This window comes from Nesoenas mayeri, assembly GCF_963082525.1.
Source record: "Nesoenas mayeri genome assembly, chromosome: 4".
In the NCBI taxonomy this organism is placed as follows: Eukaryota; Metazoa; Chordata; class Aves; order Columbiformes; family Columbidae; genus Nesoenas; species Nesoenas mayeri.
Window position 1 is genome coordinate 74,640,848 of NC_137540.1, and position 24,206 is coordinate 74,665,053.

General features: G+C 50.8%; 1 protein-coding gene across 1 annotated transcript; it reads right to left on the reverse strand.

The window, feature by feature from the left end:
• Positions 1–253: 253 nt before the first annotated feature.
• PANK2 (pantothenate kinase 2) lies at positions 254–18,094 on the reverse strand. The gene is made up of 7 exons (XM_080343617.1): positions 17,660–18,094; positions 6,410–6,762; positions 4,933–5,186; positions 3,444–3,620; positions 3,090–3,213; positions 2,183–2,308; positions 254–999 (listed from the first exon to the last, which is right to left on the reverse strand). The coding sequence occupies exons 1-7, from the start codon at positions 17,886–17,888 to the stop codon at positions 949–951; spliced, it is 1,314 nt and encodes a 437-aa protein (XP_080199743.1). The 5' UTR covers positions 17,889–18,094; the 3' UTR covers positions 254–948.
• Between the last annotated feature and the right edge of the window lie 6,112 nt (positions 18,095–24,206).

Sequence of the window (24,206 nt, forward strand, 5' to 3'; positions counted from 1 at the left end):
CTTCTGAACTCGTGGTTTATCCCCTTTTTGGGCACAAAAGAGAGGCAGGTGCTACACAAGGAGCTGTGGGGAACCTTGCATGTGAGTGGGTAAAGACTGAAGCGATTTACTGACATGCAACAGCAAAAAAACCAAACCAGGACAACCCAGCACTGCCAGCAGGTGTAAAACCTGCACTGGATCAGCGAGCTGAACAATCCGATTTAAACCGGGCCTAAAGAGCTGTGCTGGAGTGAGGGTGACAGTCACTTCGATGGCCCCGTTCAGGAGACCCAAGCCTGGGACGGATTTCTGCAGGAGCCGCTCAAAGCAGAGACATGGGGAAGGAACGTTCAGATTCTGAACCCATCCACAGCCTCAGATCTTTTGAGGTTGTAAACCACAGCAGCTTGGAGATGGCACGCAGAGAATACAGAGGACAGGACACGTACGGGAAGGTTTCCCCCAACAACTACTAGTTTTACAGTTACTACACATAGAAATAAAACACTACAGAGATCCCAAGTGAAAAAAAACATCTCTTTGGTATAATTATATGCAGCCAAGTTTAACAACAGAGAGAAAAACACAACAAACAGGAAAAGAAATACTATTTCATCTTCAGACTTGCTTGTAGATCAAAAGGGTTGATGGACACTCGGGCCCCACGGCAGCCCCAAAGCATCGTGTGGTTGAAATCAGAGCCAGCGCGGGATTTGGGCTTTACCTTTCACCCCTAATTATGTGAATGACGTAGCGAAGAAATAGCGCCGAGGGGAATAAAGCGTCGCTGCCCCGCGTCGGAATTGAAGATCGGTTTGAACTGTTTACACATAGAAACACGACAGGCCCTGCCCGTTCCCATCGGGTCACCTGCAATTAAACAGGATGGTTTGAAGCGAAACGTGGGTTTGGTGACCGGGGAAGCGCCCCAACTCCATACGTCCAACATATAGAATCTATAGGGACTCAGGCTGAATCCAGGAGTTCCAGCAGAGCACCGACGGCACCGAAATAACCCTGAGGAGCAGAGAGGAATATATTAAATATTAAAATAAAGGCACACAACTGAGAGGAAAACAAGAATATTACGCATACATTGTAATTTTAACAACTTGGTGCGAGGAAATAACTCTAAGTAGGTACATTACAAAATAGATTGTAACAACTGTAAGGTGGGAAAGCAGAGCTCCACAGAATCATCTACACCCTTACAGTTTGGTAGGAAACAATTCTATTATTAATTACTGGAAAAATATACGTGTTTTTGCGACCCTATGTAATAATACAGTGACCCACTATAGCAACCTGCTGTGTGTCAACAGCTACAGGCTCCACGCGGCTGTTTCACAAAGGGTTTGAATCTCAACATGGGACATAATGAAATATAATATAATAACCTACTGAAATTTAACAAGTGTAGAGTCCTGCATCCGGGCAGGAACAACCCCAGGTTCCAGTATAGGTTGGGAAATTACATATTAGAGAGCAGCATAGGGGAAAGGGACCTGGGGATCCTGGTGGACAACAGGATGACCGTGAGCCAGCACTGGGCCCTTGTGGCCAGGAAGCCAATGGGACCTGGGGTGTATTACAAGGGGGGTGGTTAGTAGATCGAGAGACGTTCTCCTGCCCCTCTACTCTGCCCCGGGGAGACCACATCTGGAATATTGTGTCCAGTTGTGGTCTCTCAGTTCCAGCAGGACAGGGAACTGCTGGAGAGAGTCCAGCGTAGGGCAACGAAGATGATTAAGGGAGTGGAGCATCTCCCTTATGAGGAAAGGCTGAGGGAGCTGCATCTCTTTAGTCTGGAGAAGAGGAGACTAAGGGGGGACCTTATTAATGTTTATAAATATATAAAGGGTGAGTGCCATGAGGATGGAGCCAGGCTCTTCTCGGTGGCAAACAATGATAGGACAAGGGGTAATGGGATCAAGCTGGAACACAAGAGGTTCTACTTAAATTTGAGAAAAAACTTCTTCTCAGTAAGGGTGGCAAAGCCTGGAACAGGCTGCCCAGGGGGCTTGTGGAGTCTCCTTCTCTGCAGACATTCAAAACCCACCTGGACATGTTCCTGTGCGACCTCACCCAGGCGTTCCTGCTCCAGCAGGGGGATTGGACTGAATGATCTTTTGAGGTCCCTTCCAATCCCAAACATACTGTGATACTGTGATACCGTGACATAATAAATTAAACATTTCACCTCGTGTTCCAAGAAAAGTGCTTTTAACTGCCCCTTCGACCAGTAGTCCAAAGCGTACGCCAGAAGCCTCATGGAGATCGTGTTGATCCGAAGGAAGTTGCCAACGAACACCACGCGATTGATGTTCTGCGAGTATTAAGGAAAAAAACCACAATGGAGCGTTAAGGCTGAATTCAATTCTCTGTTTGCACTGATGATCCTTATACTGCCTAGAAACACTGATCACCAAGTGCCGTCTCCTCTCCCCACAACTCCGGCCTTTAACTCATCATTAAATAAGCTGAATAGTTCTCTACTGTTAATGTAAGACAAATAAAAATATATAGGAACACAAAACCAACACAATTCTGAAAAGACCAACCAAGTCGTGATATTTTTGATTTATATCAGACTTCCAAGCCACACTTTTCAATCCCAAAATTGTTCTGAGCCAAGCGATGTGCTCTGAAGCTTTTGATCTCATTTCGGTTCCTCCTCATTCCACAGAGTCAGGATTAAGTCCTTTCTGCCCCTTCACTTGCATCCTGTGGATTTGCCTTCCATCCCCACGTTCGTTAACACTTTCCCCTAATTACAGAGCATCCTTTTTGCATTCAGCGAGGACTCAGCAGATGGATTGCGGGTAGACCTGTTCAGAAGGCCTTGCCTAATTTCAGCAGTAAATTAAGGTAATTAGCGCACGTTGGCTTAGCCCCAGTGGAAGAGGCTGCGGAGGGAGCGGAGCGCTCGTCTCTGCTCTTTCATAGCCCTGTACAATGCTGCTTGACATGAACGCAACAAGGCAGCACTGTAAAGAAGCTGAAAGCACAAAGATAACCAGCAACGGTGGTGGAAACGGTGGGACCTGAGCGAGAAATGCGTCAACCCGGCGCAGGAACCGTATGTGAAAGAGGTTTCCCCGTGATACCTCGTTGAGCGCGCACATCCGCGCTATGGAGCCGATGTTGTTGGTGATGGTGATTAAAGTGGCCTTGGCCAGGTCCTCTTTGCTGACAGAGTCCCGCTTCTCCTTGCTCATCATGTTCCCAAAGCTGGAAAAGACAATTTGGGGGTTAAAAGTCCATCAGAATCCCAGGAGAAAACAGGAATTGCTTATTTAACCAAAGTGTTGATTTCTAACTGCAAAAAGCGTTGCTCTCAGTAATTCAGATCTATTCAAACACAACAACAGAAGCAGTTGCTCTCCCAAGATGTGTAAATCTAGTTTTTCACCCTCGCGCGATCGCAAATGAAAATATCAATTAAAAAACTCAGTCCTTACCTGGAGGCCACAGCCCAACCGGGCAACCCAAACCGCTCGTAGTCCCCGCCGTAAATGTCCCGCACCAGCTTGTCCACTTTGGTGCTGTCCCCGTGCGACGCCATCTCCAGCGCCTCCTCAAACGTGGAGCAGCCGGTCAGGAGGCAGCAGAGCCCAAAAAACGTTCCCCCTCCCAGGCTGCAATGTAAAGAGAAACCAAAGTCACCCGCTTTGCTTCTAAAGAGACAGGAAACGGCTCGTTGCGGTGAAATCTCGGTGAGTTGCCCCGTTCCTTCTCTTTTTGGTGAGGACAATGTTGGATGAGCAGCAGTTTTCTTGAAATCTGTTGCTTTCAAATAAAGGCATCCCAGGCCTTCACAGCCTTCTGCAGAGAGCATCGTCCTAAATAACAGATTCATTTTCTATATTTACAATATCCACCTTCTTCCCAGTGCTTGGAGAAGTCAATCTTAGAATAAATATTAGTCCTGGGGGATACCTGATGTATTAAGGGGAAAAAATGATGTCCTGTTCACTTTAGTGAGCACACACGCCAATAAGGGTGTATATAATGAGAGTGTGGGGTTATTGTTATTATTATTATTACTATTATTATTGCTACATTCACAGAATCACAGAATGGACTGGGTTGGAAAAGCCCTCAGAGACCATCAAGTCCAACCCTTGGTCCAACTCCAGCCCATTGACTAGATCATGGCACTAAGTGCCATGGCCAATCTCAGTTTAAAAACCTCCAGGGCCGGTGAGTCCAGCACCTCCCTGGGCAGCCATTCCAATGCCTGACCACTCTCTGCACAGAATTGCTTTCTAATCTCCAGCCTCAATTTCCCCTGGCCCCTTGTCCTATTGCTGATGCCTGGGAGAAGAGCCCAATCCCCACCTGGCTGGAACTGCCCTTCAGGTAGTTCTAGAGAGTGCTGAGCTCAGCTCTGAGCCTCCTCTTCTCCAGACTAAACAAGCCCAGCTCCCTCAGCCTCTCCCCATAGCTCTTGTGTTCTAGGGAAGCTCAAAGCCACAGAGCTCTTTGGGTTTGCGAGGCAAAAGAAGTCATAGAATCATAGAATAATTCTGGTTGGAACTGACCCTCAGGATCATCAAGTCCAACCATAACACAGTTGGAAAATTACTGGAGAATCGCATCCCTGCCACCAAAATAAGGGAAATTTCCAAAGTCCTGAGGCAAATCTCTCCTGCAAAGTCAACGCTTGTGAATGGAATCATTGTATTTGGGTCAATCTGAAATTACGGGAGCTCTCTGATGGCAAATAAACCACTAATTCCTACAGCAGGGCAACTGAAAAATAACTTTTTAAAGAGACTGGTCGCAGTAAAGAGACTAAGGGGTGAAATTCAGATTCTCTCTCTTGGCAGCGAAAAGGGAAGAGCAGGAGCTCGGTTACTCAACTCACCACCTTTACTGCAGCTTGTTCCCTGAAAATGTCACTATTTACTCTAAATTAAACTCAATTGGTGCCCTTGCAGCGCTCACCTGGTGCCCGTGACCCGCTTGTAGTTTTCTTTGGAATACACGGCCAGAATGCTGACCCCCGAGCCGATGTTCACCAGGAGGAGAGGATACGGGTTCTCCAGGTTGAACGGGAGCTTCCGACACCGTTCGGCATCCGTCGGGTTCTCGAAATAGTAGCACTCGGAATGCCCGTTGAATCCGACCGAATCGATGTACAAAACTCCTTTAATAAGGCAATCGAGTTCATCGAGCTTACAAAGCTCAAGGTCACTCATCTGGTAGGAAAAAAGAAGAATATTCAACAAGTAGCAAAGGATCTGAAGGTTTTATGCTCAGGGTTAGAGAAATGCATTCGCTGCTGGATAAATTCAGCCGTTGCTCGCTGTGATCGCAAGAGGGCTCCGGCTTTCTCCACATGGACATCTAGTGACACTGGTCCAGGTGGGAAATGGGGGGAAACAAACAACTGGATCCACGGATGGACACCAAGAGAGTCCCATCAGCTTCCAAGGGCCTGGTCTGGGTCCTGGCTCTGAGTGTTAGCAGGAAAAGCAAAGAAAAATGAGAAGGGATTGAAAGGGATTGAAATAAAACCACACAGAACAAAACCAACCCCAAAAGAACAGGGGAAGTGATGGTGATGAGCTTGGAGCCAGGGGGGTCGGGCTCTGCTCCCCAGAACAAGCGCCAGGAGCAGAGGAAACGGCCTCAAGTTGCGCCAGGGGAGGTTGAGGTTGGATGTGGGGAACAATTTCTTCCCCAAAGGGCTGTGGGGCATTGGAACAGGCTGCCCAGGGCAGTGCTGGAGTCACCATCCCTGGAGGGCTGGACAGACGGACATGAGGTTCTCAGGACATGGGGCAGTGCCAGGGGTGGGTTATGGTTGGACTCAACGACCTTAAAGATCTCCAACCAAAATAACCCCATAAAAATGTTTTCCCCTCACGTCACTGCGGCGACTGCACAAAACGCTTCTTCACTTGGTGCGTTTTTTCAAGCCCTGGTTAAACAAAGTCTTTGTCGCACACGTTTTTCACCTACGAACAAGAACCAAACTTACAATGAAGCCACAGGACGATGTCAAATCCCAAACGCCAACCTCCTTTCAGTTAATTTACCACCAAAGCAGCTCACTCACAGGCGTTTTAGAAACAAAACCACACAAGCAAAGGAATAATAAAGCAAATATTAAGCGTGTGAAAGACAGCAAAGGGAAAAAAGACTGACTGAGATCAGCATCATCAGAGATTAATTACACAGAGAAATCCATGTAAGAGCACAAGCCATGGGAGTTAGCGAGTAATTTTACAGTTACAGGGATGTCACATGCATTTTCAGGGAAGAATTTGGAGATGTGAACTTGGCTCCCCATGCTCCCCGAACCCAGTTTAATTAGAGTTAGGTACACCCTTCCAAAACCGAGATTTAAAGAAGCTTGAAGAGCCTGCAGAGAAAGATTTATATATCCCCAACGGTATAGAAGCCAAAAATTGCATACTGTGCGAAAGTCCTGCTCAAATTTGTACGCTCCACCTCCCGTGGCACATAAGGTAGTATGGAGGCTTGAAAAGTGTTTTTCGCTTCCCATTTGAATAAAAGCGGGCATGTCATGAGTAGGAAAGCGTATAAAGTGCAGATTGCCTTTGCGTCCACACAGGGTAAGGTCCTTTAGCTCGAGGTGCACATCCCGAATGCCCGTGGAGCCGTAGGCCACGTTGGACGTCAGGTACTTGCGGATGCTTTTGAGGTTTTCCACTTCTTCCTCCTCCTCTTCAGCGGTGATGTCCTTGGGTTCGAAATAAACGAGCTTGACCAAGGTCCCTCCGATGTCCAAGCCGAACCAAGGAAAGACTAAAGAAAAGGAAGAAATAGGGTATGTTACTGTTGTACCGCCAACAAAATACTTATCAACTGAATTAATTCGCGCAGTTCTCTAGGGACTCCAAAACGAAGGCATGTTTGGTTTCTAAAGTGGAAAACTTAGAGGAAAAACGTCACAAGTGTGGTCTGTATTTCACAAGCGTGGCTGAGACTTCTCTGTGCGTGGACTCGACCCCTGTTTTGCTGCTAAACTGAGGGAGTGTGGTCTAGATGAGCGGGTAGTGAGGTGACTGTGAACTGGCTGAAGGGAAGAAGCCAGAGAGTCGTGGTCAATGGGCAGAGTCCAGTTGAGGCCTGTATCCAGTGCAGTGCCTCAGGGGGCAGTGCTGGGGCCGGTGTTATTCAATATATTCATCAATGATTTGGATGAGGGAATAGAGTGACTGTCAGCAAGTTTGCTGGTGACACCAAGCTGGGAGCAGTGGTGACACTGGAAGCTGTGCTGCCATCAGAGACCTGGACAGGATGGAGAGTTGGGCGGGGAGAAATTTAATGAAATAGAACAAGGGCAAGTGTAGAGTCTTGAATCTGGGCAGGAACAACCCCAGGTTCCAGTGTAAGTTGGGGAATGACCTATTAGAGAGCAGCGTAGGGGAAAGGGACCTGGGGGTCCTGGGGACAGCAGGGTGACCATGAGCCAGCACTGGGCCCTTGTGGCCAGGAAGCCAATGGTACCTGGGGTGGGTTAGAAGGGGGTGGTCAGTAGGTCAGAGAGGTTCTCCTGCCCCTCTGCTCTGCCCTGGGGAGACCACACCTGGAATCTTGTGTCCAGCTGTGGCCCCTCAGTTCCAGCAGGACAGGGAACTGCTGCAGAGAGTCCAGCGCAGCCACCAAGATGCTGCAGGGAGTGGAGCATCTCCCGTGTGAGGAAAGGCTGAGGGAGCTGGGGCTCTGGAGCTGGACAAGAGGACACTGAGGGGGGACTCATTCATGTTTACAGATATATAAAGGGTGAGTGTCAGGAGGATGGAGCCAGGCTCTTCTGGGTGACAACCAATGACAGGACAAGGGGCAATGCAAACTGGAACATGGGAGGTTCCACTTAAATTTGAGAAGAAACTTGTTCCCGGTGAGGGTGGCAGAGCCTGGCCCAGGCTGCCCAGGGGGTTGTGGAGTCTCCTTCTGTGCAGACATTCCAACCCGCCTGGACACCTTCCTGTGTAACCTCATCTGGGTGTTCCTGCTCCATGGGGGGATTGCACTGGATGAGCTTTCCAGGGCCCTTCCAACCCCTGACATTCTGTGGTTCTGTTTCTGTGATATATCATGTTCTGGAGCTCTCAGCCTTTGATTTTCAGTCCTCAAAGCCCTCACATCCCCACATGGCACTGGAGACACCCCATCGTGGCTCTGACAGCACCGTGACACCCGCTCCATCCCCTGCGCTTTCTTTCTTTTATAAAGTTCCGATCCAAAGGCGGAGCCGAGGACAAGGCTGGTGCTTTTACATCAAAGGGATGTACAAACATTACCTAATTACAACGCATAACTGAGGTAGACGAGTAATCTGAGATGCCCCAGGGAGACAAAAACAAATGTCTAATTGGATTATTTTATTAGTCAAATTCCCCTGTGGTACAAAATATGCATTAGTGTCAGGCCCAGCAACATTTACAGCTGTATTAGATAATGAGCTGCTTGGAAAAGATCAAGAGAAAACCCCGATCAGATGGATCCTGTGATTAATGCCGAGAACTGGAACAGATTAATATTACTATTAATGAGCTACAGGATAGGCTTGAGCTAACGAGATCCACGGGCTCCAGAGCAAATGCAGCCACATGTTACGGCTTACGGCAGCGGGATTAAACCATTCACGACCAAGAGAAATGAAGTTGAATGGCAGTCCAAGGGAGAAAGAACGCGGGAGCGATTCAAGGAGTTTTTTCATGCCAATAAAAAGGTTTTTCATGAAAACTCCTCATTCTGTAACCCAGAATTCAGAACTGAAAGTCCCTTCCGACCCAAACTATTCTATGACTCTGCGACCCACGTGTTCAAACCAACACCTTAAGCTAAAAATCCCATACACGAGTTCACCTGGTACGATATTAAAACCGTTTCCAATAATGTACATACGTCTGTAAGTCAGCGGTCCCCGTGTTAATGGCAGAATAGGACGCCCCCCAAAGTATTTAAAGTATTTTGTCTTTCTTTAATCAAAGCCCACGAGTACTCAATGAATTACCGCAGAAAAAGGCTTTGAACATGGATCATGTGCCGCTGTTGAGGGAAGTGATAAAAATACCACCAAGCACAGGTGAACAAGCAGCCAAACCAGCGGCTCCTGCTGCTGGGACTGGCACTGGAATCACCTTCTGTTTACACACCAGCACTAAAACCAGTTTCCCCACATGCACTGGGCTTTTTGATACTCAATAAACCGCGGGCAACCGAGCGAGCTCTGCGCAAGGAAAGGAAGAACAAGCAGCTTCCCCACGTTCCTCAGCCAAGTTCCCTCCGGTGTCGTGGTCACCTGGACAACCCTCTTCACCCATTTCTCCCTCTTAAAAGCTTCAACATCTCTGCTCTGACCAAGGAACTGGTTCCAGAAACCCTATGCGACATCACTTTGTGAGGATACGTAAGGGCAGAAACAGGGAGAGAGCAGAGAGGGGGATCTTGGAGATGTCCATCAGCAGCAGAAAAACGTCTAAAAATTAAGCCATGGAGCTGAAAATGCCACACAAGCTGCTTCATCACAAGCTAAAGGGGCTTCTGCTCCTGAGGAGACACTCAGCTGGCAGCACAAGCATTTGCTCAGAAGGTAACACTGGTTCATGTTAAAGCTGGTTGTGAAGGTCACAGAGCAAACTCAGGGACACAAACCTTCCAGATTTTAGGGCATGAGAATCACCAACTTGGTCCTTATCAGCACAAAAGAGAGCAGCTCCTCAGAAACTCCATCCCAGCTCATTCCCTGTGCGGGGACCTGGGGAGGCCAAACCGCCAGTCCTGGGGGCGGTTTTGGGCCCCTCACGCCAAGAAAGGCCTTGAGGTGCTGGAGCGAGTTGAGAGAAGGGAACGGAGCTGGTGAGGGGCTGGAGCACAAGTGTGATGGAGCGGCTGAGGGACCTGGGGGGTTCAGCTGGAGAACAGGAGCTGAGGGGAGACCTTCTGATCTCTGAACTGCCTGAAAGGAGCTTGGAGCCAGGGGGGTCGGGCTCTGCTCCCCAGGAACAAGCGCCAGGAGCAGAGGAAACGGCCTCAAGTTGCGCCAGGGGAGGTTGAGGTTGGATGTGGGAACAATTTCTTCCCCAAAGGGCTGTGGGGCATTGGAACAGGCTGCCCAGGCTGGAGTCACCATCCCTGGAGGGTTGGACAGACGGACATGAGGTTCTCAGGACATGGGGCAGTGCCAGGGGTGGGGAATAGTTGGACTCAAGGATCCTGAGGGTCTTTCCAACCCAAGTGATTCTCTGATTCTCAGTCCCCTCAAGACCTTCAGTTTTTTAATATCTATAAATTTACCTTATTCAGGTGTTGTTACAGCTGCCACTGAACTCTCAGAACATCAGGCATGGGGTTAAACACACCAGGTACCCACTGGCTAATAAGGAAACAGCAACAACACCTGCAGAGCCTGGTGTGAACCGTACCCAGGTTAGGATCAGACTTTACTAGTCCTCACTCTCATTTTGGTTTTTACTAGCCCCACTAAGCCCCAGCTGGCCCCAAAAAGAGCATCCAATCCCCAACAAGCCTCAGCTATCCCCGCAGACCCAGAAAAGCTCCACACCAAGCAGCATCGTTCTCCATCTGCCAACAGCTCAGCTGTACCTTCAGTCACCAGGGACAAATTCTAACAGATCGCCCATTAAGGTAATTAACTTAAACCAAATGATTCTTAATTATGGATCTCTCAGTATATACATCCCAGGCACAGGTTAGGAATCCGAAGAAGAAGCATGCTAGCTCAATATTAAGTATTTCTTTACCATACCCTAAGGGATTTTCTATGCAGTAAAATCCATGCAGAGCACTCCAGTAATGTGGGGCATGGACAAAACATCCCCTATAAACCCATTTGTCCAGGAAAGGGCTGTGGCACACAAATGATGTAGAGAACGATGTGGCAAAGAACGACGGGGAGAACGAGAACACAGGAGGAACATTGTGGGGTGAACCTCTGGGGTCTCCTCCTGCCCAGCATCCTCCAAGAAGAGTTTTATGTCTCTCTGATTGTTTGGACATTTACCAAAAAGGCAAGAAATCCTCTTCTCAAAGAAATAAATGTGATGGTATTCGGAGTGAAAAGAAGCAGGGGTACAAAGAGGGTGATGTGAGGAACTGGGAAAATTGTGGCACCGCTCAGCAGATCAGGGAAACAACCACAGAATCCCAGAATGTCAGGGGTTGGAAGGGCCCTGGAAAGCTCATCCAGTGCAATCCCCCCATGGAGCAGGAACACCCAGATGAGGTTACACAGGAAGGTGTCCAGGCGGGTTGGAATGTCTGCACAGAAGGAGACTCCACAACCCCCTGGGCAGCCTGGGCCAGGCTCTGCCACCCTCATTGGGAACAAGTTTCTTCTCCTATTTAAGTGGAACCTCCTGTGTTCCAATTTGTACCCATTACCCCTTGTCCTACCATTGGTTGTCACCAGAAGAGCCTGGCTCCATCCTCCTGACACTCCCCCTTTCCATATTGATCCCCAGGAATGAGTCACCCCTTGTTCTCCTCTTGTCCAGCTCCAGAGCCCCAGCTCCCTCAGCCTTTCCTCACACGGGAGATGCTCCACTCCCTTCAGCATCTTGGTGGCTGTGCTGGACTCTCTCCAGCAGTTCCCTGTCCTGCTGGAACTGAGGGGCCACAATTGGACACAAGATTCCAGGTGTGGTCTCCCCAGGGCAGAGAAGAGGGGCAGGAGAACCTCTCTGACCTACTGACCACCCCCTTCTAACCCACCCCAGGTACCATTGGCTTCCTGGCCACAAGGGCCCAGTGCTGGCTTATGGTCACCGTGCTGCCCCCAGGACCCCCAGGTCCCTTTCCCCTACGCTAACCATGAGCCTTATTTTCAGAGTCACAGAATCATTTTGGTTGGAAAAGACCCTCAAGATTGAGTCCAACCATTAACCCACCCCATGTCCTGAGAACCTCATGTCCGTCTGTCCAACCCTCCAGGGATGGTGACTCCAGCACTGCCCTGGGCAGCCTGTTCCAATGCCCCACAGCCCTTTGGGGAAGAAATTGGTCCCCACATCCAACCTCAACCTCCCCTGGCGCAACTTGAGGCCACTTTCATTTTGTCCCCTAGCACACCCGCTGCCACAGCAGTTATAAAGCATCCGGAAAGAGAATTTTCCTCCAAGAAGAACTCTTCATCTTTTGGCCTGACCAAGGATTGTCTTCCCTTAACACCCACACTTTCCAGAAGTAGCTCTACACATACATTTTCATCCACACAATTTACATACAGCCTTAAAGATAAGCTTTCTTCTATGGATAAGCAACAACAAACACAAACGTTTCTGCAAACAAAGTTCAGGGCTTGGGGCTATCACTAAATCACCATCTTCAAATCCCCCTCAGGGTCAGACCAGGGCAAGAAAAATACAATGCCTGTATATGTTATGTAAATCACTTTATAAAACTGGATGCTATATAAATAAAAACCCCCTCAACAGACTGATTTTGAAAGCTGGAAGCGTCAAGATGAAAGAGAAGATATAATTCAAAATCCCCGTGGTGGATTTTTCTTCATATGACAAGCGGCTCAAGTCGTTTTTCAGATTGATCCTTAAATTATGAGCCAATTATACCAGAAGTTAAAACAATTAGATCAAGACTGATGATTCAGTTGAGCATTTGGCAGCATCTCTACGCTTTCTCTAAAATATTCAATGTTATATTTTCATAGTGTTACACCACTATGGAAATTTTACAACCAGGAAAGAAAAAATATTAATCAGCATTTAATATAAAGCGACACTAATTCTACATATCCTCTCATCTCTACAAATAGGCTTTGCTTGAAATTCACGTTTCACACCCAATTCCGAAACATAAAAAGGTATTTAAAAATACAAATCAAAGCTTGAATTTCATACTGCAAAGAAGCTGCCCAAGGAGTGTTTTATTTGTACCTCTAATTGCATACTATCTGTATGGAGAATTTAAAGCGATTTGCACGTTATATCCATGCATGATTCTGATAGGAGATACTAAAACTTGACAAGAAACAGGTGAATAGATGGGGACATGTTTCTTTTTAAACCGCACAAGGGTAAATATAGAGAAACTATTCGCAGGATGCTCTTCTTGATATTTTAACTACAGCCTTTCTTCTGGAATTCATGAGCACCCCACAATACAAACCCACTTCATGCAACCCCTCCCCTTTTTAAAGCAGTAAAACGCCCTGGACAATGTCACGCAAAAGCATCAAAACCAGCTTTTTTTAAGGAAATAACTTCAACTTATCTCTGCCGAGGAAATAATGGGGAAGGAGCAGAGAGAGCAGAAGGGGATGAACTGGATAGCTGACCTATTTCTCTTATCAGGAGGAAGATTAATTATAACAAAATATCCCCTTGGTCATCACGAGTTTTATACCTGGCACTCAACCCAACACACAGCGAGCGCTCGGTATCCTACAGTTCCATTCAAATAACCATAACGTGAATATCATCTTGACTATTCCGGGGTGTTTCCAGTCCAGTTTTGAAGTATAGATTTCAATAACGGTTCTGAAAATTCATTAGCAGGAAGGAATTCTGTATTGCCTCTGATAAAGCTTTTTTGGTGTTACCATTATTACTAATAATCTTGTCGAGCTCCCGTTCGCACTCCACCAACATAATCCTCCAAAGCAGCTCGGGACTCCAACACATCTCCGCTCCACGACATTTTCATGGACAATCCTCAAATCCTCGCCTTCTCCTCCTTTTACCGAAAACCTGCAATAAAGCTCTTTAATTCCTACAAAGCGCAATATTTAAGAGCCTGAGGTGCACCAAGGCGTGGAGCTCGCATCAGGTTATTGCAGATAAATCCCATTTAATTCCCTTCGGTCTTGGATCTCCCCTGCGTTACAGCTCCAGAGGAAGGGAGATCACAAGCTTCAAGGGCAGCCTGCTGAAATCCTTTCATTCCTAAGAAAACAAGGCTCATCTGCCAGGGCCTCAAGGTCACGGCGCTCAATGGAACCTCCCGGCAGCAGCTGAGCGGGAGCTCAATTAGGACATTTTTGATCAGATGCTCATTAAGCGGGTTTGCTCTTCTTCAGGCTTGCTTGATTCTTAAGGTGGGACCGAGCGTTTTAACTTCAAGACGTTAATCTGCGCCGACATCAGACCTTGTCCCTGTTAAGGGATGGACTCGCTCGAGCGCGTTTCCCTTCCAATTATCAGGGGGATCGTTTAGGAAAGCCAGGCTGGGATCCAGGTGGATCCAAACCCGGCTCTGAAACCCCCAGAACAACCGTGTTCCCACCAGGATGCCACGCCAGCCTCTGCACTGGACTTCATCGCACCAAACAGCGACCTCAACGCCCAATATCAATCTCGGTTTTCCATAGGAGACACTGAAACTGCCCCCAGGCAAAGCGGAAAAGTATCATCACCCAACAGACCCAATTCCACCCTAATTTTCATACTAGAGATTGCTGGCTGCAACCTATTAACATGCACACTTCTAATTAACAACCCCACACGTCCCGCTGGTGGGTTTTGCTGTGATTTCCTTACGACGACGGCCACAAAAGTGGATATTCACATATAAAGTTGGTTTTGCTGCACCTAAATCGCTGCTAGTGCCGTTACATCCCTCTAATAAATTCCGCTTTTATCCTACTAAATCTCGGGTAAGCAGAAAACCCCTCAATCACCTCAGTTATTTAAAATTAACTTTACAATCATCTCCTGGTGCAGGATCGCTCCTGTAATCCAGCACAAGCTGGAAATGAGAAGGAACCCAGGTCAGCACAGCCTGACGCTGTATTAGCACTTGCCTGAAAACAGTAACACAAGCAGCATCCAGTTCAAGTCTCTGAATGTCTTTTGATATATCAGTCCTATTTTTCAAGCTTAATGTAAAAAGCAGCTTCTTTTTTCCCAGCAATCAATAAAAAGGGAAAGAACAGTATTTAAAACTTCACATTAATAGCATAACAATAACATCATGCCATCGCCAGCCAACAGATGGAGTCTCGCTACAACAAGCAGGATGATTTTGATTCCTGGATTAATTTAATAGCCTTTAATAGCCGTGCAGGTAACGGGGAACTACGTGGCCGCTATTCAGGATACGGCAAATTCCTCCCAAGAGGAAGGACCGTGGCACAAGGAACAACCGCGCAGCTCCACGTCCAACGTGGCTGAGGTGACGTCCCCAGCACCTGCACAGCAGCTCCCAAAATGAAGGCTGCCATCCATTTTGCACTTAATTCCACACACCATTTCTGACATGGCGTTTAAAACCAGCCTTAGGGGGTGTTTTTTACCTTCCAAAGCTCGGTTCAATCTGTGCCCTGTCCCTACCAAACCCGTGGGCTTCTCCCCTCCCCAGATTTACACCTTTCTCTTTGCTCTCTGGTGCTTTTCTTCCAGCACGGCCACGCAGCCTTCGCCCCCCCCAGCATCTCTGTCTGTCCTTCTGTCACCTTTTCCCCACGCTCTGTCCCCACCAGTGACCTTCCCAGTCCCCCTCCAGTCCCAGGTCCCTGATTTGGGCACCTCAGCCCCAACCCCACCAGGTGCCACCTCCATGTCCCAGAGCAGCTCAGCCCATCCCACCCTCCACCGAGCCCATGGCCCAGTGTCACTGTGTCCTTGTCCTACCATGTCACCATCCCACTGTGCTCCTGTGTCCCAATCCCACCATGTCCCTGTGTTCCCATCCCACCGTGTCCCTACGTCCCCATCTCACCGTGTCCCTACGTCTACGTCCCTACGTCCCCATCTCACCGTGTCCCTACGTCCCCATCTCACCGTGTCCCTACGTCCCCATCTCACCGTGTCCCTACGTTCCCATCTCACCATGTCCCTACATCCCCATCTCACCGTGTCCCTGTGTTCCCATCTCACCGTATCCCTACATCGCCATCTCACCGTGTCCCTACATCGCCATCTCACCGTGTCCCTACATCCCCATCCCGTGTCCCTGTGTTCCCATCTCACCGTGTCCCTACGTCCCCATCTCACTGTGTCCCTATGTCCCCATCTCACCGTGTCCCTACGTCCCCATCTCACCGTGTCCCTACGTTTCCATCTCACCGTGTCCCTACGTTTCCATCTCACCGTGTCCCTACGACCCCACCTCACCGTGTCCCTACGTCCCCATCTCACCGTGTCCCTACATCCCCATCTCACCGTGTCCCTACGTCCCCATCTCACCGTGCCCCTACGTCCCCATCTCGTGTCCCTGTGTTCCCATCTCACCGTGTCCCTACATCGCCATCTCACCGTGTCCCTACGTCCCCATCTCACCGTGTCCCTACGTCCCCATCTCACCGTTTCCCTACATCCCCATCTCACCGTGTCCCTACATCCCCATCTCATGTCCCTGTGTTCCCATCTCACCGTGCCCCTACGTCCCCATCTCACCGTGTCCCTACGTCCCCATCTCACCGTGTCCCTACGTCCCCATCTCACCGTGTCCCTACGTTTCCATCTCACCGTGTCCCTACGTTTCCATCTCACCGTGTCCCTACGACCCCACCTCACCGTGTCCCTACGTCCCCATCTCACCGTGTCCCTACATCCCCATCTCACCGTGTCCCTACGTCCCCATCTCACCGTGCCCCTACGTCCCCATCTCGTGTCCCTGTGTTCCCATCTCACCGTGTCCCTACATCGCCATCTCACCGTGTCCCTACGTCCCCATCTCACCGTGTCCCTACGTCCCCATCTCACCGTTTCCCTACATCCCCATCTCACCGTGTCCCTACATCCCCATCTCATGTCCCTGTGTTCCCATCTCACCGTGCCCCTACGTCCCCATCTCACCGTGTCCCTACGTCCCCATCTCGTGTCCCTGTGTTCCCATCTCACCGTGTCCCTACGTCCCCATCTCACCATGTCCCTACGTCCCCATCTCACCATGTCCCTACATCCCCATCTCGTGTCCCTGTGTTCCCATCTCACCGTGTCCCTACGTCCCCATCTCACCGTGTCCCTACATCCCCATCTCACCATGTCCCTACATACCCATCTCACCATGTCCCTACATTCCCATCTCACCGTGTCCCTACATCCCCATCTCGTGTCCCTGTGTTCCCATCTCACCGTGTCCCTACATCCCCATCTCGTGTCCCTGTGTTCCCATCTCACCGTGTCCCTACGTCCGCATCTCGTGTCCCTGTGTTCCCATCTGTGTCCCTACATCCCCATCCCATGTCCCTACGTCCCCATCCCACTGTGTCCCTACATCCCCATCTCACCGTGCCCCTACGTCCCCATCTCACCGTGTCCCTACATCCCCATCTCGTGTCCCTGTGTTCCCATCTCACCATGTCCCTACGTCCCCATCCCACTGTGTCCCTACATCCCCATCTCACCGTGTCCCTACGTCCCCATCCCACTGTGTCCCTACATCCCCATCTCACCGTGTCCCTACGTCCCCATCCCACTGTGTCCCTACATCCCCATCTCACCGTGTCCCTACGTCCCCATCTCACCGTGCCCCTACATCCCCATCTCACCGTGCCCCTACGTCCTCATCCCACCGTGCCCCCGTGTCCCAACACCCCTCGCCCCATTGAGAAGCCCCTCTCCCCAAGCCCCGCCCATCCCCTGGGCACGCCCCTCCATCCGCAGCACCGCCCACTCATTACCATAAACCACGCCCCATCCGCTAGGCTCCACCCACATCGCCCAAGCCCCGCCCCCGCCGCAGCCCCCGCTCCCCCCCCCGCCGCACTCACGCGGGCGGTTCTTGCGGACCGAGTCCCGGCGCTGCCGGCTCACGGAGCCGCCCCGTTCGCGGGGCTGCGGCCCGGCCGCGCTGTCAACGCCCGCCGAGGAGGAGCAGCCGCCGCCACCGCCGCCTCCGCTGCTGCTGCTCCGCCGCCGCGGGGGCCCGGCGTCCGCCCCCGCCGCGCCGCGCCGCCGTGACTTCTCCTCCGTGGCGCCGCCGTTGCGCAGCGGCTCCATCCGCAGCGCGGCCCGGCCCCATGGGCCGCCCGCCCCGCCGCGCCGCGCTCCTCACAGCCGCCGCCGCCGCAGCAGCCGCCCCCAGCGCGCCTGCGCCACACGGCCCCCCGCGCGCGCCCCCGTCCCCGGCGGGAAGGTGGGATTAGGCGCCTCCAATCCGCGCCTTCCTCCGCACGGAGCGACAGGCGAGTTCGCCAATGGGAGGCGGGGATTGCACGGCAGCGGGACGCTAGGCCCGCCCTCACCGCTCGGCCGCGGGTAGTGACAAGGGTGGCTGCCCAATCAACGCGCCAGCTCGGTACGGGGCGGGGATTAAGGCGCCCGTCAGGGCGGGCCGATATGCGGCAGCGTCGGCCTATGGCTTTCCTTCAACAAGAGAATGACACGGCAGCTGTCCAATGGCGTGAGGCGGCCGCCCGGTCGGGGCGGGCGAAGGCCGGCTGATCGACAGGGCGGGTAACCATAGCAACGCAGACGGGGCTGCAGGAAGACCGCAGTAGGACTGGTCGGGCCGGGGCTGCTTTGCATACGATTTGCATATGCAGATAGCGAAGCCTCCATCACCCCCTCGCTGTGGGGCGGATCTGTGGCCCCTGGGCCCCCTCCGTGTCAGGCCTGTGCCCTTGGGCCTGCACCGCCCCCACGGTGGGGGCACAGGCTGGGCTGAGCCATCTAGGCCTCGGGCCTAAACCTACATCCCCACCTACAGCCACCCCGTCACCCAGCTCCAGCCATCAGCCCGGGGAGCTCCACATCGCCGCTGGCGCTGCCTGCGAGGCCACCTGTTTGATAATCGCAGCTCTGGGCCACATTAATGGCTCTGAGGAAAAGTAAAACGTGTTTGTGAGCTCGGCGTGTCCTGAGGGATAATTACGGGTGCTCTGGCCTTGTTGGGGAGAGCTGAGGTTTCCGTCTTACAGAGGAAGAGCCAGAAACAAGCCTTGGAGATCACGCTGGATCCAAACACCCGGCAAGGGCGGATGGAAACGCTCCGGTTCTCCAGAGGAAAGGACCAGAGAGAATAAAATGGGAACGAAGACAAGAGATTTAGGAGGAGAGACAAAGAAACTCTGCCAGGGGAAATTGAGGCTGGAGATGAGAAAGCAATTCTGTGCAGAGAGAGTGGTCAGGCATTGGAATGGCTGCCCAGGGAGGTGCTGGACTCACCGGCCCTGGAGGTTTGTAAACTGAGATTGGCCATGGCACTTAGTGCCATGATCTAGTCAATGGGCTGGAGTTGGACCGAGGGTTGGACTCGATGATCTCTGAGGGCTTTTCCAACCCAGTTGATTCTATGATTCTGTGTGAAACAAGAGTCAATGATTCCGGGTACATTCTGCCCCAATCCTTCATTCCCTTATATATCACAACATAATTTAAATGCAGATAAGCCCTATTCTTTAAACTCAGACCCTACATTTATCAATGCTGAGCTCCCAACTACATACACGCAGGCAACAGAAAAACTGAGGTGTCCGTAAAGCATGACACAAGCAACCATCAACAGGGTGACATTCAAGAGGAAAACGCACTCTCAGACTATTTTACACCATAACAGATCCGGTTGTAACACGCTGGAGGTTCCCAGGTGGAACGTTAAGTGATGTCTCGCACACCCAAGCGCGGAACTGCAACCCAGTGACCCCCGGTGCTCTTTACCTGCATCTCGTTAATCCCAGCTCACCGCGATCCTCAGGCATTAACTCGATACCGAAGGGATAAGCAACCGGCATTCAAAGCAGGTGTAATAATTTTGGTAAGAATTTGCTGAATTCTGGCTGCTGTGGTGAAAACGAGGCAAAGGGATGGGTCAAATTTGGTTTGTATAATTTTAATATCGCATATAAATGGTGTTGGTGCCCATGTACAACCTCTCTGAAGAAAAATGATGCTTCTTAATGAAAGCACTGTCTTCATTTTGTTAAGGAATGAACTCGCTGAGCTTTGTCACCTGAAATTCAGAGTATTGTCAGTACTGAGCCCTAAAAGTGTTTTCTTTACCTGGCTGTAAGTCCAGAGCTCCAGCTAGGAAAGCAGAAAGCGAGTGAACACGTAGCAGAGCCCTTGGGAGCCTCTTGTGTAAAAGGCAGCGTGGAGAGGGCACAGAACGCTGCTGAAAAGGGCTGGTTTTGTCATGCTGCTCAAAACCTTCCTGCTCGTCCCCAAAATGCAAACGCCGCAGGGTGACTCACCCCAGGGATGAGCAGAGCTGGGTGCAGCGGGGGGTTTGGGGACGTTGGTCTCTTTTCTGCAGGTCAGAGCAGAGCCTGGGGTGGGAAAGGTGGCCCAGCTGCCTTTGCTGTGCAGGATCCAATTCAAACAGAGAATATGGGAGAATCTGGATCATGAAGAAGTGTGAGCAGCACCCTGGGCTGCACTGTCCACAGCAGCACACTCATGGAGTCATAGAATAGAATCAGAGAATCATTTTGGTTGGAAAAGACCCTCAAGATCATTGAGTCCAACTATTCCCCCACCCCTGTCCCTGCCCCATGTCCTGAGAACCTCCTGTCTGTCTGTCCAACCCTCCAGGGATGGTGACTCCAGCACTGCCCTGGGCAGCCTGTTCCAATGCCCCACAGCCCTTTGGGGAAGAAATTGTTCCCAGATCCAACCTCATCCTCCCCTGGTGCAACTTGAGGCCGTTTCCTCTGCTCCTGGCGCTTGTTCCTGTGCAGTGATGGGGAAGAAGCGGCCACATGGCCATGGGTCCCAGCAGCTCTGTGTTATCAGAGCATGGATGACACAGACTGGTGCTGAGCTTTTGCTAAAAAAAGCACCAGTCCTAAAGGTTAGAATCATAGAATCATTTTGGTTGGAAAAGACCCTCAAGATCATTGTATCCAATCATTAACCCACCCCTGGCACTGCCCCATGTCCTGAGAACCTCATGTCCATCTGTCCAACCCTCCAGGGATGGTGACTCCAGCACTGCCCTGGGCAGCCTGTTCCAATGCCCCACAGCCCTTTGGGGAAGAAATTGTTCCCCACATCCAACCTCAACCTCCCTGGTGACACCCAGTCCCTTCCCAGCCTGTCACCACTCACCAACACTTGCCTATGACCCTGTTTCTCTCAAACGCTCTTCTACCTTGCAAGAGTTTGCAGCTCAGATCTCTGCTTAAAAACCTTTGGTGCATTTTTCTGAGGAACTTGCCCAGTTCCTCTTCAGCAACCACAACATCCTGAGGATACGACTTGTGCAGCTCAGCTGTTCGCTGTGCCGAGAAACACCCTTCCCGTCTTCACCCCAAGCCTACTCTGAGGTCCTAGGAAGCCCAACCTCTGGACCAGGATCTGTGCTTGCTCCAAAATAAAGACAGAAAACTGTCCCCAAATCCTGTCCCACTTCTTCTTCCTGATGTGGACTGGTGGCCTCGGTCTCGCCGTGGCAACGTGTGAAGCTGTAAGTGCCCTTCAGAGCATTTCCTCTGGTTTCATAAACCTCCTGCTCCTCGAGACGCTGACGCAGCTCCAGCCACCGCTGTGAGCAACCGAAAGGGGTTTTACCTGCCCCTTGCACCACATTTGGTGGCTCTGGGCATTGTCTGAACCACCCCCCAAACCCTGGGATGTCACCTCTCGTCTCTGGGATGCTGGAACGGGAGGTGTCACCCCAGCGTGCACAACACACAACCCAAAATATCGAAGCGAGGGTTTTAGCAGAGCTGGCGGGCTGAGGAGGAGGAAGAGGCGAGTGTAAGAGTCGGTCCGAAGATGGAACAGTATTTGCCTGAAACATTTGCCATTGGGACTAGGAGAACTGAACCCTGACAGAAAGAACAGATGGACAATGACTTGGAGAGAAGCCTGAGGAGCAGAATTGTGTTGTACAGGTCTTCCCGACCCAGGGGGCTACCGGTAACAATGGCTGTTGTGTGGACTTCACCTGCTGCCTCAGATAAACTTGCCCCCACCTCCTAAAGGGATTGTGTTATACAGGTCCCTCCAACCTGGGGACAACAGCTGCTGTCCAGAAGATGGATTGTCACTTGTGACCTCAGTCACACCTGCCCCCACCTCCTCCCTGAAACAAAGGCCAATGAAGAAGAGCATGCCCAGAAGCTCGCCAAGGGTCTTGAGGTCACCCAATGGACCAGAAAGAGACTCCTGAATGCAAAGCCACACAGGGGCAGACGGGTCCTGGCAAGCAAAGCAGGGACTTTTTGGGCCTGCGCAGTTAAGCCTGGATTGTGAAACAAAGGCAGAGATTGGCCTCAAACAATGGGAGTGAGAGGGGGTGAAGAAGCATAAGAGATGGGTCCTGACTGGACATCATTCAGATCTTCCCACCAGAGGATCCTGAATGATGACACAGGACCGGCAGAACTCTATGGGACCAGAGACCAGAGGGACACCTTTGGGACTTGTCTGGTGGTAATTAAATCCTCTTTTCCCCCCTTTTCTTCTTTCCCTTTTTCTCTACTCTCTCTTCACATGCCGCTTTATGAGCAAAAATAATAAAGTAACACTGATTGAATTATAACCCCTTGGTTGCTTTAATTGTGCGCTTTGAGATCAAGATAAACGAACCATCACGAGTCCAACATCGAATGGACCGTGACAGTGAGGAAGCCGAATTCCAAGCAGACGCTCAGGCAAAGCTTCTCCGAGAAATCCAAACGCAGCTCCACGGCGAGGAGAACATTCCAAATCCCACAGAGTGGCTTCAAATCACCTATGGCAGAAGTTGTACCAACACCTTTCTCTGAAAGCGCCTGTCTTCTTAAATGGAACAACAAATTCCTGCCACCCTCCCCAAAAAAAGAAGAGGATGGATATTTGGATCCTTCTTTCAAAGTGCTACGTTACAACCGCGAAAACACTGGCACATCACAGCAGAAAACCCGATGTCTGTTTTTAATCGAGTGTGAAGTGGCGATAAACCAGCTGTTTCACAAGAGCAATTCGATGTGAAAAGGCAAAACACACAAACCATTGCTAAAACGTAGTGGGGAAATACGTGAAGAGTTTTGCAGGCAAGTAAAGCATCAGAGAAAAGGGCCTTGGTACAGATGCTGCTGGTTTGGGGTCTCATGGATCACACAGAAACTGCATGGAGAGGGCACACACCCACGCTCCTTAATGAAGTTTTGGATGGATTCTGGTGTGTGGATATGGAGGCTCGTGTACTCTGCTTTACAATGTGTATTCTGCTTTACAATGTGTATTCTGCTTTATTTTGGTGCAATATTCACTAGTAAGCATCAGCCTCTTAACAAGGTGAAAGGATATGGGGAGATTTCCTCACTGCAAATAATAAAGTGCAATTCTTAGTGCTGAAAACTGCAGCTTTTGTGGGGAGCTGACAGGTCCCTACAAAGCCTGGTGAAATTATGGAAAGGGAAAAAAGAAAATAGCCAGTTTACTTGGGACAGGAAATCCTGGGTCCTTCACCCCACTTGTGGGTTTTGGACAAGTCACCTCATCTTCAAATGGGGAGAACAGCCCCCGTGTTCCCTCTGCTGGCAGAGGAGCTCAAGTGTGGGCCCCTCGGGAACTGGAGCGAGTGGAGAGAAGGGAATGGAGCTGGTGAGGGGCTGGAGCACAAGTGTGATGGAGCGGCTGAGGGACCTGGGGGGTTCAGCTGGAGAACAGGAGCTGAGGGGAGACCTTCTGATCTCTGAACTGCCTGAAAGGAGCTTGGAGCCAGGGGGGGTCGGGCTCTGCTCCCCAGGAACAAGCGCCAGGAGCAGAGGAAACGGCCTCAAGTTGCGCCAGGGGAGGTTGAGGTTGGATCTGGGAACAATTTCTTCCCCAAAGGGCTGTGGGGCATTGGAACAGGCTGCCCAGGGCAGTGCTGGAGTCACCATCCCTGGAGGGTTGGACAGATGGAGATGAGGTTCTCAGGGACATGGGGCAGTGCCAGGGGTGGGTTATGGTTGGACTCAATGATCTTGAGTGTCTTTTCCAACCAAAAAGATTCTACAATTCTTTAAAAGCTCCATCCCTCCCTCTGACAGATAAAAGACCTATCACAGAGCAAGCACTGAACATCTCCGGTTCACCTGCAGAGCAGCCCTGTCAGATCAAGATCAACCCCTCGCTATCGTAGATAATTTCTTGTCCTCATCGTTCACACGACGGCTGCACTTTGCAGCCGGGCCTTGGGGAGCTCATCTCCAGCAGGCAGGCCGTATTTTGGGAAGCTGTTACCAAACAGCAGCAATCCAGGAGGAATAAATTACTGGCCACAGTAAAGCAGGGAAGAAGCAACAGCCTGGACACCAGCACCAGGCCACGGCCACGGTTTGAAGCCATCCTTGGTGCTTGCTGGATTCAAATCATGCCAGCCCATGGCACGAGTTCTGTGCAAGT